This window comes from Dendropsophus ebraccatus, chromosome 7 (assembly GCF_027789765.1).
Source record: "Dendropsophus ebraccatus isolate aDenEbr1 chromosome 7, aDenEbr1.pat, whole genome shotgun sequence".
NCBI lineage: Eukaryota > Metazoa > Chordata > Amphibia > Anura > Hylidae > Dendropsophus > Dendropsophus ebraccatus.
Window position 1 is genome coordinate 149616482 of NC_091460.1, and position 17849 is coordinate 149634330.

General features: G+C 44.7%; 1 protein-coding gene across 3 annotated transcripts in view; it reads left to right on the plus strand.

Annotated features, from left to right (window-relative positions):
* Positions 1 to 228: 228 nt before the first annotated feature.
* The window catches only part of RBM46 (RNA binding motif protein 46), a 30661-nt gene continuing 13040 nt past the window's right edge, over positions 229 to 17849 (plus strand). Inside the window, exons 1-3 of one of the 3 annotated variants that reach the window (XM_069976897.1) lie at positions 229 to 401; positions 9675 to 9839; positions 12525 to 12992. In XM_069976897.1, coding sequence (XP_069832998.1) covers positions 374 to 401; positions 9675 to 9839; positions 12525 to 12992 — 661 coding nt within the window. In that variant the 5' untranslated portion in view covers positions 229 to 373. The other 2 variants (XM_069976896.1, XM_069976895.1) reach the window with 2 other exon arrangements.

Sequence of the window (17849 nt, forward strand, 5' to 3'; positions counted from 1 at the left end):
GAGAGGGGGCGCTCTCTATAGTCAGTGCACAGAGAGGGGGCGCTCTCTATAGTCAGTGCACACAGAGGGGGCGCTCTCTATAGTCAGTGCACAGAGAGGGGGCGCTCTCTATAGTCAGTGCACAGAGAGGGGGCGCTCTCTATAGTCAGTGCACACAGAGGGGGCGCTCTCCCACAGGCAGCCCACTGAGAGGATTTCCCGCCGGCGGGCGCCTCAGAGCCCTGGTGCCGCGCTGCCCTCTGGGAGCGCGCTGTACGCTGTGAGGAGCAGTGGGCGGAGCTCCGTCTGTCTCCCGCGCGGTGCTGTGGCGTCGCCGGTTATTACGCTGGGATCGGCCTCGTCTGCCATTGAGTTCTGTGTCCGCGGAGCCGCAATGAGCATCGTGCGGAGACACACGCTGGGTTAGTAGAGCTGGACGGTTGTTCTCAGTAATGGCTGTCCACCCGGATACACTGTTGTATGGTGTTGGTCCAGAGAGGGGCGCTAGGTAGCTGTGAGGTCAGTGCTGACCTGCTGCTCTGTGATAACCTGCTCTTACCTCATGGAGGACCCGGGAAGGACACACTACATCAGTGTCATGGCGGCTGCTCCATGACTTGTCCATTCTAATACCTCACAGCCAGTGCTTAAAGAGTAATCTCCGTGTTACTACAGCCTCCACAGCCTCTACATCCTCCACAGCCTCTACATCCTCCACATCCTCTACATCCTCCACAGCCTCTACATCCTCCACAGCCTCTACATCCTCCACAGCCTCTACATCCTCCACAGCCTCTACATCCTCCACAGCCTCTACATGCTCCACAGCCTCTACATGCTCCACAGCCTCTACATCCTCCACAGCCTCTACATGCTCCACATGCTCTACAGCCTCTACATCCTCTACATGCTCCACAGCCTCTACATGCTCCACAGCCTCTACATGCTCCACAGCCTCTACATCCTCCACAGCCTCTACATCCTCCACATCCTCCACAGCCTCTACATGCTCCACAGCCTCTACATGCTCCACAGCCTCTACATCCTCCACAGCCTCTACATGCTCCACATGCTCTACAGCCTCTACATCCTCTACATGCTCCACAGCCTCTACATGCTCCACAGCCTCTACATCCTCCACATGCTCTACATCCTCTACATCCTCCACAGCCTCTACATCCTCCACAGCCTCTACATCCTCCACAGCCTCTACATCCTCTACATGCTCCACAGCCTCTACATCCTCCACAGCCTCTACATGCTCCACAGCCTCTACATGCTCCACAGCCTCTACATGCTCCACAGCCTCTACATGCTCCACAGCCTCTACATGCTCCACAGCCTCTACATGCTCCACAGCCTCTACATGCTCCACAGCCTCTACATGCTCCACAGCCTCTACATCCTCCACATCCTCTACATCCTCCACAGCCTCTACATCCTCCACAGCCTCTACATCCTCCACATGCTCCACAGCCTCTACATGCTCCACAGCCTCTACATCCTCTACATGCTCCACAGCCTCTACATCCTCCACAGCCTCTACATGCTCCACAGCCTCTACATGCTCCACATCCTCTACATGCTCCACAGCCTCTACATCCTCCACAGCCTCTACATGCTCCACAGCCTCTACATGCTCCACAGCCTCTACATGCTCCACAGCCTCTACATGCTCCACAGCCTCTACATGCTCCACAGCCTCTACATCCTCCACAGCCTCTACAGCCTCTACATCCTCCACAGCCTCTACATCCTCCACAGCCTCTACATGCTCCACAGCCTCTACATCCTCCACAGCCTCTACATCCTCCACAGCCTCTACATCCTCCACAGCCTCTACATCCTCTACATCCTCCACAGCCTCTACATCCTCCACAGCCTCTACATCCTCCACAGCCTCTACATGCTCCACAGCCTCTACATGCTCCACAGCCTCTACATCCTCCACAGCCTCTACATGCTCCACAGCCTCTACATGCTCCACAGCCTCTACATGCTCCACAGCCTCTACATGCTCCACAGCCTCTACATGCTCCACAGCCTCTACATGCTCCACAGCCTCTACATGCTCCACAGCCTCTACATGCTCCACAGCCTCTACATGCTCCACAGCCTCTACATGCTCCACAGCCTCTACATGCTCCACAGCCTCTACATGCTCCACAGCCTCTACATGCTCCACAGCCTCTACATGCTCCACAGCCTCTACATGCTCCACAGCCTCTACATGCTCCACAGCCTCTACATGCTCCACAGCCTCTACATGCTCCACAGCCTCTACGTCCTCCACAGCCTCTACGTGCTCCACAGCCTCTACGTGCTCCACAGCCTCTACGTGCTCCACAGCCTCTACGTGCTCCACAGCCTCTACGTGCTCCACAGCCTCTACGTGCTCCACAGCCTCTACGTGCTCCACAGCCTCTACGTGCTCCACAGCCTCTACGTGCTCCACAGCCTCTACGTGCTCCACAGCCTCCACATCCTATGCATGCTCCACAGCCTCCACATGCTCCACGGCCTCTGCATCAGAGGTGGGAAACCTTTTCCATGTTGAGGGCCGGTCGGGCATTAATAAAATCATTCAAGGGCCGCATACCGTGTGTGGCAGTAAGTAGCATGGGATTGCAGCACCCTAGGGCCCCTGCTATTGTAGTTAACCCCCCAGTCATGTCCCTGGTAGCCTAGTTAACCCCCCAGTGCCTGTCCTAAATAAACAAAAAAAAAACATCCCACTCACCTTTTCTCTGCTCCCACGCTGCCCAGGTCCTCTTCTCTCCCCTCTACCCTGTGCCGGTCTTCTCCTGCAGGCGGCGCGTGATGAAATGATGTCATCGCGCGTGGCCCGCAGGAGAAGGAAGACGTGCGGCGCTCTGGTGGGGAAGGGGACGGCACTCACAGTATCCTCCTGTGTCTGGCAGCTGTGAGGCAGGATGCTGTGTATGCCGGCTCTTTCCCCACCAGAGCGCCGCACATCACAGGGGAGCCGCGGGCCGCATCGGGAGGTCTCGGGCCGGAGGTTCCCCACCGCTGTTCTACATCCTCTGCAGGCTCCACAGCCTCTACATCCTCCAAATCCAGTATTGAAATGGTAATCTCTGTGTTAGTGCATACTGCACAGCCTCTAAATCAGGGATGGGGAACCTCCGGCCCGTGGGCCGCATCAGGCCCCTGAGACATCCCGATGCGGCCCGCGGCTCTCCTGTGATGTGCACCGCTCTGGTGGGGAAAGAGCCGACACTCAGAGCACCGTCCTGTGCCAGACACAGGAGGATTCTGTGCGCGCAGCCTCCTTCCCCACCAAAGCGGCGCACGTCACATCATTTCATTGCGCGCCCTTGCAGAGGAAGACCGACACAGACTAGAGAAGAGGACCAGGGCAACGTGGGAGCGGAGGAAAGGTGAGTGGGATGTTTATTTTTTTATTTGGTACAGCCACTGGGGATCAAATAGACTACCAGGGACATCACAGGGGGGTTAACTAAACTACCAGGGACATTACTGGGGGGTTAACTAGACTACCAGGGACATCACAGGGGGGGTTAACTAAACTACCAGGGACATTACTGGGGGGTTAACTAGACTACCAGGGACATTACTGGGGGGTTAACTAGCAGCGACTCCGACTCCACAGCCCTGGTTTTACATTGTGTTTTATAAGCAGCGACTCCGACTCCACAGCCCTGGTTTTACATTGTGCTTTATAAGCAGCGACTCCGACTCCACAGCCCTGGTTTTACATTGTGCTTTATAAGCAGCGACTCCGACTCCACATCTCTGGTTTTACATTGTGCTTTATAAGCAGCGACTCCGACTCCACATCTCTGGTTTTACATTGTGCTTTATAAGCAGCGACTCCGACTCCACATCTCTGCTTTTACATTGTGCTTTATAAGCAGCGACTCCGACTCCACATCTCTGCTTTTACATTGTGCTTTATAAGCAGCGACTCCGACTCCACATCTCTGCTTTTACATTGTGCTTTATAAGCAGCGACTCCGACTCCACATCTCTTCTTTTACATTGTGCTTTATAAGCAGCGACTCCGACTCCACATCTCTTCTTTTACATTGTGCTTTATAAGCAGCTGCTGTAAAACACAATGGTTTTTCCTTGTCATAAAGGGGTGATCAGCTAAAATAGAAATGCATCATTCCCATATAGGTCCCTTCGGCACTCATGTACCAATATGTATCTGGGACTGTTCCCATTGTTTCTCACCACTCTGATCCCTGTATCCATATGCTGCCAGCTCACTGCTATAGCTTATAACTTCCTGGCAGGCAGCGCACCTCATGCCATCCCACCCCTCCTGTGATAGACGCTGCAGCTATGCACAGGAAATAGTGGCCATAAAGAAGACAGGCAAAGTGCTGGTGTGCACATCCACAGAGATGAGAACCAGTTTCCCCATCTCTAGCAGCCACTTGATGTCTTCTGTGGGCTTGGATAGCAAACACATAGAACAGCAAACCAGGCGCACAGAGGAGACAGAGATCACATGCTCTCCATCTCTGAGGGTAGCAGAGACAGTGGAACAGCCGCCCAGGCCCAGCCGTCCCTTCCTTACTGTTTTTTTTTTTATTTAATTTTTTTTAACTTTATTAACCCTTTAAGGACATGGCCCATTTTCGTTTTTACGTTTTCGGTTTTTCCTCCTTGTGTTTAAAAGGTCATAGCACTTGCATTTTTCCACCTAGAAACCCACATGACCCCTTATTTTTTGCGTCACTAATTGTACTTTGCAATTACAGGCTGAATTTTTGCATAAAGTACACTGCGAAACCAGAAAAAAATTCAGTGTGGTGAAGTTGAAAAAAAAAACGCATTTCTTTTATTTGGGGGAAATGTGTTTTTACGCCATTCGCCCTGGGGTAAAACTGACTTGTTATGCATGTTCCTCAAGTCGTTACGATTAAAACGATATATAACATGTATAACTTATATTGTATCTGATGGCCTGTAAAAAATTCAAACCGTTGTTAACCAATATACGTTCCTTAAAATCGCTCCATTCCCAGGCTTATAGCGCTTTTATCCTTTGGTCTATAGGGCTGTGTCAGGTGTCAGTTTTTGCGCCATGATGTGATCTTTCTATCGGTACCTTGATTGCGCATATACGACTTTTTGATCGCTTTATATTACATTTTTTCTGGATTTGATGCGACCAAAAATGCGCAATTTTGCACTTTGGGATTTTTTTGCGCTGACGCCGTTTACCGTACGAGATCAGGAATGTGATTAATTAATAGTTCGGGTGATTACGCACGCGGCGATAGCAAACATGTTTATTTATTTATTTATTTGTTTACTTTTATTTAAAACCTGGGAAAAGGGGGGTGATTCAGACTTTTATTAGGGGAGGGGCTTTTTACTATTAACAACACTTTTTTTTTTTTTTTTTAGTTCTTCTAGTATATTCACTTGGATCTCTCATTGAGATCTCTGCAGCATAGCGCGGCCCCGCTTTGAAGTGCAAGTGCGGACATATGACGTACCGTTACGTCATATGTCCTTAAGAGGTTAAAGGAGAAGTCCGGCGAAAAATATTTTTTTATATGTTATTACTTATGGAAAGTTATACAATTTTGTAATGTACATTAATTATGGGAAATGCTCATATACTGCTATTTCCCTTAATTTAGTGTATCAGGAAGTGTTAGAATTATCTCTGAAGCAGTGACGTCACGACCAACGGTGTAATTCCTATGGAGTGTCCAGCAGGGGGCGCTCTATATATAGAAGTCAATGAGTACCATTGACTTCTATATATAGTGCGCCCCTGCTGGACACTCCATAGGAATTACAGTGTATGTAATGTAATGTAATGCACTGTACTGTTGTGACTTTATGAATACATTTATGGAATACTTTGGGGAGCAAGTGTCCTTGCTCCCCAAAGTATCCCATAAATGTATTCAATGAATACATTTGCAGGGCACCGAGCAGGGAGGGAGAGAGGTGCCATCTACCTCCCCTTTCCCTGCTCGGTGCTGGGAACATATACAAAGTACTACTCCCCCATTATCTGCAGATAATGGGGGAGTAGTACCTGTGCTATCCCTATCACCGCCCGCGCCGCCGCCGCCGCTCACACAGGGGCTGCTATTCATCGCGCCGCTGATTCCCCGCCGCCCGGGACGCTCCTAACTACCCGCCCGCTCGCCCGCCCCGTTCCTGGCCGCCGCTCTCTGCTCATGCCGGCCGCGTCAGCCCACCCCCACCCCGGCCGGGAGCACGGCGCTTCCTGGTGTCCCCGGCCGGGGTGGGGGGCGGGCTAACGCGGCCGGCATGAGCAGAGAGCGGCGGCCAGGAACGGGGCGAGCGAGCGGCGGGTAGTTAGGAGCGGCGCGGGCGATCAGCGGCGCGATGAATAGCAGCCCCTGTGTGAGCGGCGGCGGCGCGGGCGGTGATAGGGATAGCACAGGTACTACTCCCCCATTATCTGCAGATAATGGGGGAGTAGTACTTTGTATATGTTCCCAGCACCGAGCAAGGAGGGGGGAGGTAGATGGCACCTCTCTCCCTCCCTGCTCGGTGCCCTGCAAATGTATTCATTGAATACATTTATGGGATACTTTGGGGAGCAAGGACACTTGCTCCCCAAAGTATTCCATAAATATATTCATAAAGTCACAACAGTACAGTGCATTACATTACATTACATACACTGTAATTCCTATGGAGTGTCCAGCAGGGGCGCACTATATATAGAAGTCAATGGTACTCATTGACTTCTATATATAGAGCGCCCCCTGCTGGACACTCCATAGGAATTACACCGTTGGTCGTGACGTCACTGCTTCAGAGATAATTCTAACACTTCCTGATATAAATTAAGGGAAATAGCAGTATATGAGCATTTCCCATAATTAATGTACATTAGAAAATTGTATAACTTTCCATAAGTAATAACATATAAAAAAAATAATTTTCGCCGGACTTCTCCTTTAAATTTTCATAGTACAAAATCATGTTAAAGCCTCAATGATCCACATCCTACCCCATACTATCTCCATCAGCTAAATATACCCGGTCTAGTTCATTACCATCCATTATAAACCATAACCAAACAGCAATATGATCCGGAGGGGATTTCACCAGGGGGCTCAATCCATCCCTTTACCAGGAACTATCTAAAATCTTCCCCTTACCAACAATATATCCCAGTTTACTAACACCACCACTATACTAACCGCAGAATCCAGACACCGTCGGGAGAGCACAACAAACTAACTTAATTGAAAAATTATAAAGTCAACACTTAGCCAGCAGACTCGGTTGTCCCTCAACAGAGCTCCGCTCCCCTTGCCTACATTTCACTCCCCAAAGAAGAGGAAAGAGAAAGGGGGGGGGGGGAAACAAAACACAAAAGGGAAAGAAAACAAACAAAATAAATAAATAATTAAACTAAAAATAAACGAGACTGCTAGATTACAGCGATATACTTCTGTTCTTTATCCACCTGGTAATTCCATCCATTCAGGGTACCCTCTCTGGCCGAACCGCCCCATCTCCGGAGCCGTTCTGCCCAGCAGAGCCTTTCCCACCAACCATTCCTTCCTGGAGCACAGGAAAGCCCACTCAGGTAGACCACCAGTGCTCCATACACTCAACTAAACTTCCGGAAGGGCCTCATCCACCATTTATCATGATAAATTATGGTCCCCCCGTCAGCTTCCATTCCAAATCATCCCTCCACACTTCAGGTGTTATAAAAATAAATAAATAAGTGAAATCAAATAAAAATTAAAACTTAAATAATAATAATCATAAAGAATACTAAGAAAAAAAAAAAAAGAATAAAAATATATATAATAAATAAAAATTAATTAAATAAATATTTTGAATTTTACTACTGAGACTTAAAGAAGAGCAGAGCCGGCCTTAAAAACAACCGTCCCTTCCTTACTGTTGAATCTACTAAAACTCTCATTGTCGCTCTTATTCATTCCTGTCTAGACTACTGCAATTCCTTACTAACCGGCCTTCCTTCCTCTAAACTCTCCTCTCTCCAGTCCATTCTCAATGCAGCGGCCAGGCTCATCTCCCTATCGAGCCGCTATACAGATGCTCCCTCCTGTGCCAGTCACTACATTGGCTCCCTATTAAACACAGGATACAATACAAAGTCCTCCTGCTCACCCACAAGGCTCTCCACACTGCTGCACCTCCCTATATCTCCTCCCTCATCTGTCTACCGCCCTACCCGTGCCTTACGCTCCTCTAACGACTTACGAGTAACATCCACCTTAATCCGCACCTCTCACTTCCGTCTCCAGGACGTCACCCGAGCTGCACCAGTTCTATGGAATCCATTACCCAAGACTGTCAGACTCACCTCCAATACACAAAGCTTCAAATGGGCCCTCAAAACACATCTACTCAAGCAGGCTTACCAGGTTACCTAATTTTGACTGCTACCCTCAAACCCCCCCCCCCCCACACACAAACACAAAAACACACAAACACACACCTCCACCACGCACACACACACACACACACACACACACACACACACCAAGCATTTAAGCACTTAGACCTGTGCATGCAGGCATTGGCTGGTGACCGATTCACCTCCCTTACCTGCACTGTCTTATTTATAATGATGGCCGGACCATAAGAACGATGATGCACTTTGCCATTCTGTCTCACACCCCCCTCCCGATAGTGTGTAAGCTCATGCATGCGAGCAGGGACCTCACTCCTCATGTATGGATAATTATATGTATATCTCTGTAATGTCTATTTTTTGTCTATGTATGTACCCCCAGAATTATAAAGTGCTGCTGAATCTGTTGGCGCTATATAAATAAAAATTATAATTATTATTATTATCATCACATGCTGTCCATCTCCAAGGGGAGCAAAGGGCAGCAAATACAGTGGACCAGCTGCAGAGGCATCTACACAGAGGAGAAGGAGATCACATGCTGTCCATCTCCGAGACATCTACACAGGAGAGGAGAGAGTGCAGGACGACTGCAGGACGGCAGCGCATAGTATTCCTGACTGCAGATGTAGTAATGCGGCCTAAAGGGAGGTCTCAACGTTGTAAAGGGACGGCATGTTGTTAGGGTATGACGCCCAGTGATCCTGAGAAACCCACTGTAGCAGACCCTATTCACAATAATAATAGCAGCACCAACAGATTCCACAGCACTCCATAGTGTTATATTGTGCAAAACTTGTGAAGCATTGAGAAAAATTCTACATCTGTTATATTGTATTGTCCGTCCACAGAACAACGAGCCACTAACTGCACTGCAGAGATAATGGGGGGGGAGGGGGGGGGAAACAGGCAAGTCTGTACATTAGTCTCAGCTAAATCCCTGCTGCCACATATATGTCAATAAGCTGGCGAATATGGGGAGCCTTGCCACAGCCTCCGAAATCTACTCCAGCTCTGAGCTTGCATAAGTTACATCATGATAAACTCTTGGCCACACTTGTTGGACTCCATCCCTGTCCCTGCTTTCCCTATGCTGCCAGGGGGATCCCATACGAGATGCAGAGCTCCTCAGGATATGTTATAAATGCCCAGATGGGAATACCCATCATAGCAAAGGTAACTTGTATGTAATACATGAAAATCCTCTACAACTATTAATGGAAATTGTGGAATCCTAATAGCCTGTTTAGTTCTTTCCCTGCATGCACTGGTTTGCTATATTAATGGTTGTAATCTTTTCTAGATGACTTTGCTGACATGAGTGAAGAATGTTCAGACATTCTGGGTGGATGTGGCAAATCCAGTATTGGACCTCAGAATGTATCTGCTTTGCTTGCTTTAATGGAAAAAACTGGTTACAATATGGTACAAGAGAATGGGCAGCGCAAGTTTGGTGGTCCTCCTCCAGGTATGCTGTCACTTTATGCCTTCATCTAGCGCTGCATGTTGTCTGGTGTTCCCTCTAAGCTGTGCACTCTGGAAAGAAGAGTTAAACCAGCATGCTAATAAGGTCACTAGTCTGGTATCCAGTCGGTCTTTATATATATAAGTGAGAAGATGATGTTGCTGCAGATCCATGCTCATTGGCCCCCGTCATTTTTTTAAATGAGCAGCAGATAGTTTTAGCTTGATATTTTATCACGGGAAATGTTTGTAGATCACTTGGAGACAATCACACCTTCCTGTCCTTGTCTTTTCACTAGAGAGCGCTGTTCTTCCTTTGGAGAATCTATGCAAGGCTTAGGGAAATAGGAAAGGCATAGTATATACGTCAGGAGAACTCTTAAAGGGGAACTCCAGATAAGAAAAACTTGTTTTCTATTAAAAGTACATTAAAAATTATATAGATGTGTCTATACAATGTATTACTGTATCTGTGCGGTTCTGTCACACTGGTAGCTGATAGAAATCCAGGAAGTGAAATAAAATTGCCTCTGTGTCAATCCACATTGTCTCCTGCTCTTTCTGCTGTCCCCCCTTAGGAGACAAATATTCCATGCCTCTCACATTGTGTGTGTCTGCTAGTCTCAGCAGGTGTTTCAACTTTCGCTGATTCTGCAAAAGTCTACAGAGAAATTAGGGCTGTGTTCACATATGTTGGAGTGTCTGCACTGTTGGAGTACTGCAGTATCTGCACAAAAATGATGCAGTAACACAAATAGACAGCAGAGAGGATAAGAGCCGGCACTGCCAATCCCACCTGCACAAAAAACAAGGCATAAACAGTATATCCCATGTAAGATAATATGGGATAATTTCCTTATTGTGGGAATCAACTTCAAAGATAAAAGATGCTTGATCATAATATGTGAGTGGAGATGAAAAGAAAAAAATTAAAAATTAAATTTAAAAAGTTCTTTGCTTTATTCCAATATCAGCATTACCGGTAGAGAATACAGCACTGTGCGGGTAAGACCACAATGAAATGATAAAGTACTGCAAATAATTCAGTAACACAAGGAAACTGCAATGTGTGAACACAGCCTAGATGTTCTGCAACAGATTTGGGCGGGGAATGTGCAGGGTGGGGTACTGTGATGGAACAACTGAGGGAAAGCATTGCATTCTGGAACCTGTAGTACTGAGTACATCTGCTCAACCAGGAAGTACAGAAACACAAAACAGAACAAAAAGCCCCAAAACAAATGGATTTTTGGTAGTTTCAAAACTGGGATAGATAGGTAAGTATTGTTATATGCTTCTGCAGAAGTTTAATTTTTTTTAACCCCTACCCGGAGTTCCCCTTTAATATACTCCAGATTTACTGTCCTCTGGTGTTGGTTGGAGTCATTTATAAAGTTGTGCCTAAAGGGTAACTTTTGTGTGACATATATCCCTACCATGATGTGAATAATGCCTAAGAGATGAATAGCACTTGAAGGGAACCTGACGGCCTGCCTGTACCCACCCCACTCCTGAACAGGGCCGCACATACATACCCGCTCCAGCATGTCCCGGTGCGGGTTCTGCATGCAGATGAGCTGCTGGCCAGATCTCTGCAGTGGGACACGCACCGGGACATGCTGGAGCGGGTATGTATGTGCGGCCCTGTTCAGGAGTGGGGTGGGTACAGGCAGGCCGTCAGGTTCCCTTCAAGTGCTATTCCTCATGGCTATTAGCCTTTTAAATGCAGCTGTCAAAATTGACAGCTGCATTTAAAATGCTGCTTTTCCCCATCCCTAGTGGTGGGATCGCCCCCTTGCGACGTGATTGCGGAGGAGGGTATGCGCTGATCGCGGCTCTGCATTCTATTGCTTTCGGCTGCAGCAGCTGATCTCATTGATCTATGCAGTATATCTATACTCAATGAGAGATCAGAGCAGTGATACTAGAATTCCCCCAGGGGAAATAACTCTAACCCCAGGGGGACTTCCAGTATGTGTGTAAAAAATAATTTTTTATTAATAACAAAATCCCCTCCCCTAATAAAAGTTTGCGCAAAAAAATTCCTCGCAAAATTGCACATTTTTGGTTACATCAAATCCAGAAAAATTGTAATCAAAAGGTTGCATATGTGCAATCAAGGTACAGATAGATAGAACAGATCAGGTCGCAAAAAATGACACCTCACACAGTGCCATAAACCAAAGGATAAAGCGCTATAAGCCTTTATTTTTTTTTTTTTAAGATTTTAATTTTTTAAAAGCCATCAAATAAAATAGAAGTTACACAAGTTACATATTGTTGTAATAGTTACAACTTGAGGAACATATATAACAAGACAGTTTTACCGTAGGGCGAACGGCGTAAACACAAATTCTCCCCAATTTAAAAAAAAAATCTTTTTTTTTTTCAATTTCACTACACATTTATTTTTTTCTGGTTTTGCAGCATACTTTATGCAAAAATTAAGCCTGACATTGCAAAGTACAATTAGTGGCGCAAAAAATGAGGGCTCATGTGGGTCCCTTGATGAAAAAATGGCCTTTTAAGCACAAGGAGGAAAAAACGAAAGCAAAAACGTAAATTAGCCCGGTCCTGAAGGGGTTAAGTGTTTAGGACAAAGCAAAATAATTGGAAAAAAACACTGTATATGTATATTGTAATGGCCTCTGACTTAAAACATATCTGATATTTAGGTAATTTCTTCCAGGTTGGGAAGGTCCACCTCCACCACGAGGTTGTGAAGTGTTTGTTGGAAAGATTCCCCGTGACATGTATGAAGATGAACTCGTGCCAATATTTGAACAAGCTGGAAGAATCTATGAATTTAGGTTAATGATGGAATTTAGTGGGGAGAACAGAGGCTATGCCTTTGTTATGTATACAAATAAGGATGACGCCTTGCTAGCTATACGATTGCTAAATAATTATGAGATCCGTCCTGGCAAAGTCCTTGGAGTTTGTGTCAGTTTGGACAACTGCAGGCTCTTTATCGGGGGCATTCCAAAAGAAAAGAGGAAGGAGGACATTTTGGAGGAAATGAAGAAAGTTGCAGAAGGAGTAATGGATGTCATTGTGTACCCCAGTGCAAGTGACAAGACCAAAAACAGAGGCTTTGCTTTTGTAGAATTTGAGACTCACAGAGCAGCTGCAATGGCAAGAAGGAAACTGATTCCAGGTGATTACTTTCTGTCATAGCAATGAATGGCTTGTCAATAGTAACCTTTAATAATTGCACCTGATACATATGTAATATATACTGAGAGATAATGAGAGTTGTTTCAGCCTTCATATGAGGTAGTAAGAAAGTAAGCCTATCACAACAGTCTATATAAAGTTAAATTTTTCTGATACTCAACTTTGCTTCACACACACCGTAAGGGCCCTATTACACGGAGTGATAATCTGCCAAATCAGAGCAATCAGCAGATCATTGTTTCGTGCAAGGATAACGTCCATCAGTTGATCAAGTCCTGACCTAAAATCGTCGGATGCTGTGTGTGCATCACTACGTGTAATAGTGATACATGGCTCCATGTAATAATGATACATGGCTCCATGTAATAGTGATACATGGCTACGTGTAATAGTGATACATGGCTACGTGTAATAGTGATACATGGCTACGTGTAATAGTGATACATGGCTACGTGTAATAGTGATACATGGCTCCGTGTAATAGTGATACATGGCTCCGTGTAATAGTGATACATGGCTCCGCGTAATAGTGATACATGGCTATGAGTAATAGTGATACATGGCTATGAGTAATAGTGATACATGGCTAGGTGTAATAGTGATACATTGTTATGTGTAATAGTGATACATGGCTACGTGTAATAGTGATACATGGCTACGTGTAATAGTGACACATGGCTCCGTGTAATAGTCACACATGGCTACGTGTAATAGTGATACATGGCTCCGTGTAATAGTGACACATGGCTACGTGTAATAGTGACACATGGCTAGGTGTAATAGTGATACATGGCTCCGTGTAATAGTGACGCATGGCTACGTGTAATAGTGATACATGGCTACGTGTAATAGTGATACATGGCTACGTGTAATAGTGATACATGGCTACGTGTAATAGTGATACATGGCTCCGTGTAATAGTGATACATGGCTACGTGCAATAGTGATACATGGCTGCGTGTAATAGTGACACATGGCTACGTGTAATAGTGACACATGGCTATGTGTAATAGTGATACATGGCTAGGTGTAATAGTGATACATGGCTACGTATAATAGTGATACATGGCTACGTGTAATAGTGACACATGGCTACGTGTAATAGTGACACATGGCTACGTGTAATAGTGATACATGGCTACGTGTAATAGTGATACATGGCTGCGTGTAATAGTGATACATGGCTACGTGTAATAGTGATACATGGCTACGTGTAATAGTGACACATGGCTACGTGTAATAGTGACACATGGCTACGTGTAATAGTGATACATGGCTAGGTGTAATAGTGATACATGGCTACGTATAATAGTGATACATGGCTACGTGTAATAGTGACACATGGCTACGTGTAATAGTGACACATGGCTACGTGTAATAGTGATACATGGCTACGTGTAATAGTGATACATGGCTAGGTGTAATAGTGACACATGGCTAGGTGTAATAGTGATACATGGCTAGGTGTAATAGTGATACATGGCTATGTGTAATAGTGATACATGGCTATGAGTAATAGTGATACATGGCTCCGTGTAATAGTGATACATGGCTACGTGTAATAGTGATACATGGCTCCGTGTAATAGTGATACATGGCTCCGTGTAATAGTGATACATGGCTACGTGTAATAGTGATACATGGCTATGTGTAATAGTGATACATGGCTATGAGTAATAGTGATACATGGCTCCGTGTAATAGTGATACATGGCTACGAGTAATAGTGATACATGGCTATGAGTAATAGTGATACATGGCTCCGTGTAATAGTGATACATGGCTACCTGTAACAGTGATACATGGCTCCGTGTAATAGTGATACATGGCTCCGTGTAATAGTGATACATGGCTACGTGTAATAGTGATACATGGCTCCGTGTAATAGTGATACATGGCTACCTGTAACAGTGATACATGGCTCCGTGTAATAGTGATACATGGCTACGTGTAATAGTGATACATTGTTATGTGTAATAGTGATACATGGCTACGTGTAATAGTGATACATGGCTCTGTGTAATAGTGATACATGGCTCCGTGTAATAGTGATACATGGCTCCGTGTAATAGTGATACATGGCTATGAGTAATAGTGATACATGGCTATGAGTAATAGTGATACATGGCTATGAGTAATAGTGATACATGGCTCTGTGTAATAGTGATACATGGCTCCGTGTAATAGTGATACATGGCTCCGTGTAATAGTGATACATGGCTATGAGTAATAGTGATACATGGCTATGAGTAATAGTGATACATGGCTACGTGTAATAGTGATACATGGCTATGAGTAATAATGACACATGGCTAGGTGTAATAGTGATACATGGCTCTGTGTAATAGTGATACATGGCTCTGTGTAATAGTGATACATGGCTCCGTGTAATAGTGATACATGGCTCCGTGTAATAGTGATACATGGCTATGAGTAATAGTGATACATGGCTATGAGTAATAGTGATACATGGCTACGTGTAATAGTGATACATGGCTACGTGTAATAGTGATACATGGCTATGAGTAATAGTGATACATGGCTATGAGTAATAGTGATACATGGCTATGAGTAATAGTGATACATGGCTACGTGTAATAGTGATACATAAGTACGTGTAATAGTGACACATGGCTACGTGTAATAGTGACACATGGCTACGTGTAATAGTGACACATGGCTACGTGTAATAGTGACACATGGCTACGTGTAATAGTGATACATGGCTACGTGTAATAGTGATACATGGCTAGGTGTAATAGTGATACATGGCTACGTGTAATAGTGATACATGACTATGTGTAATAGTGATACATGGCTCCGTGTAATAGTGATACATGGCTCTGTGTAATAGTGATACATGGCTCAGTGTAATAGTGATACATGGCTCCGTGTAATAGTGATACATGGCTTAGTGTAATAGTGATACATGGCTCCGTGTAATAGTGATACATGGCTCTGTGTAATAGTGATACATTGTTATGTGTAATAGTGATACATGGCTACGTGTAATAGTGATACATGGCTACGTGTAATAGTGATACATGGCTACGTGTAATAGTGATACATTGTTATGTGTAATAGTGATACATGGCTCCGTGTAATAGTGATACATTGTTATGTGTAATAGTGATGTGCGGCCCACGGCTGATGAATCTGTAAATAAAATAAAAAGGGCTGCAAGATAATCTAGCTGTGCAATAGGCTCAGTAAATAAGCGACAGACCTGGCTCTTCGAGTTAAGTGCTGTTCTCTGCATCATCCACGAGCTTGTTTGCTGCACATTCCATATATACCTGTATAAACCTTTTCTCTAAAATGGCTTAATTTCATGGGTGGATAGTATCACCTAGACAGGTTTCATGACCGATGGGCAGGACAACTGCAGTGAAGACCCGCCGAGGTGACATTGTCCACCCCACAGAACCACACAGAGTAAAGGGAATGACAGTGTCATAAAAAATGCTTTCCATTTACAGCTTTTAACCCCTCCATGTCCACAATTCGTATATATACATTTTTGCTGCAGATGCTCTGTGCACCAGGAGCGTATATACATTGCAGACAGTGAGGAGCTTTTGATGTGTGTGGGACCGCGGTAGTGCGAGCGGTCACACAGCTGCCTGTCATTAACAACTTAAACGTTGCGATCTATAGAGATTGCAGTGTTTTAGTAAGTCAGTAAGCAGCGGGGTTCCCGATCACTTGTACTGAAGGGCGGGGGTAATCTACTTACCTGTCGGATTGTCCATCTGTGCATTGAGTCTACTCTCAGGCAGGCTGTATGCACAGCCCATATCACTGATCTATGCTATGGTATTGCATAGTATTCATCAGTATATGCAATCTATTGATTGCATGTTTAACAGCAAAATATAAGTGTAAAAAGTGTCATTTAAAAAAATAAGTTTTTAAAAGAATAAAAAAAAACCTTAATAACCCCCCAATAAAAGTTTAAAAATCTCTTTATAAATATGTAAAAAATAAATAAATAAAACATATTACATAGCATAGTGTGAGGAATTGTCTGATCTATTAAAATATAACATTATTGTTCCAGCATGGTGAACGGCGTAAATGAAAAAAAAACACCAGGTTTGCTGATTTTTAAAAAAACTATACATCAGGAAAAAATTAATAAAAAGCGATCAAAATTTTTCTTTTAAACCAATATGATATTAATAAAAACTAGAGATATTTAGTGCCCATTGATTTCTATTGGGCTGTTCACAGATCTGTAATCTTCCAATATTACTGACAAGCCCAAGTACGGACTGTAATTGTGGCACAGACACACCAATAGAGGTATATAGGATCTGTATCATTTGTGGACATTATAGACGTTATTTCTGTAACATCCTTAAAAAAATTGGATTTGTAATTCTGTTTATTGTTGTCAAGTACTGTCCACTTTTATGGATCTACAAAAAAACCAGAAATATTACAGATGCATTATGGATGCATTTTTACGGATCACTGACATAACATACAATGTGAATGTAGCTTCAGTCCTGATTCCTACGAGGATATTAGGAAACAGCCATTAGCCAAGGAGTGGATTGAAAACACAGAAAGGCTATGTTAACACACTGTTGGAATTTAGTGGATGGCTGCTATTTAATTTAGCATGTAATGGTTTGCAATTAAATGGTGGCCATCAACTAAATTACAGCAGTGTGTGAACATAGCCTTTCTGTGTTTTTAATCCACTCCTGGTTTTGGTTGCAAAATACTGAACAAAAATACTGTATGAACATAACCTTAAACTGGTTTCAAACCTTTTAGCACTCCTCAGGATAGGTCACAATATGTGAAATATGGGGGTCCAACCTCTGAGA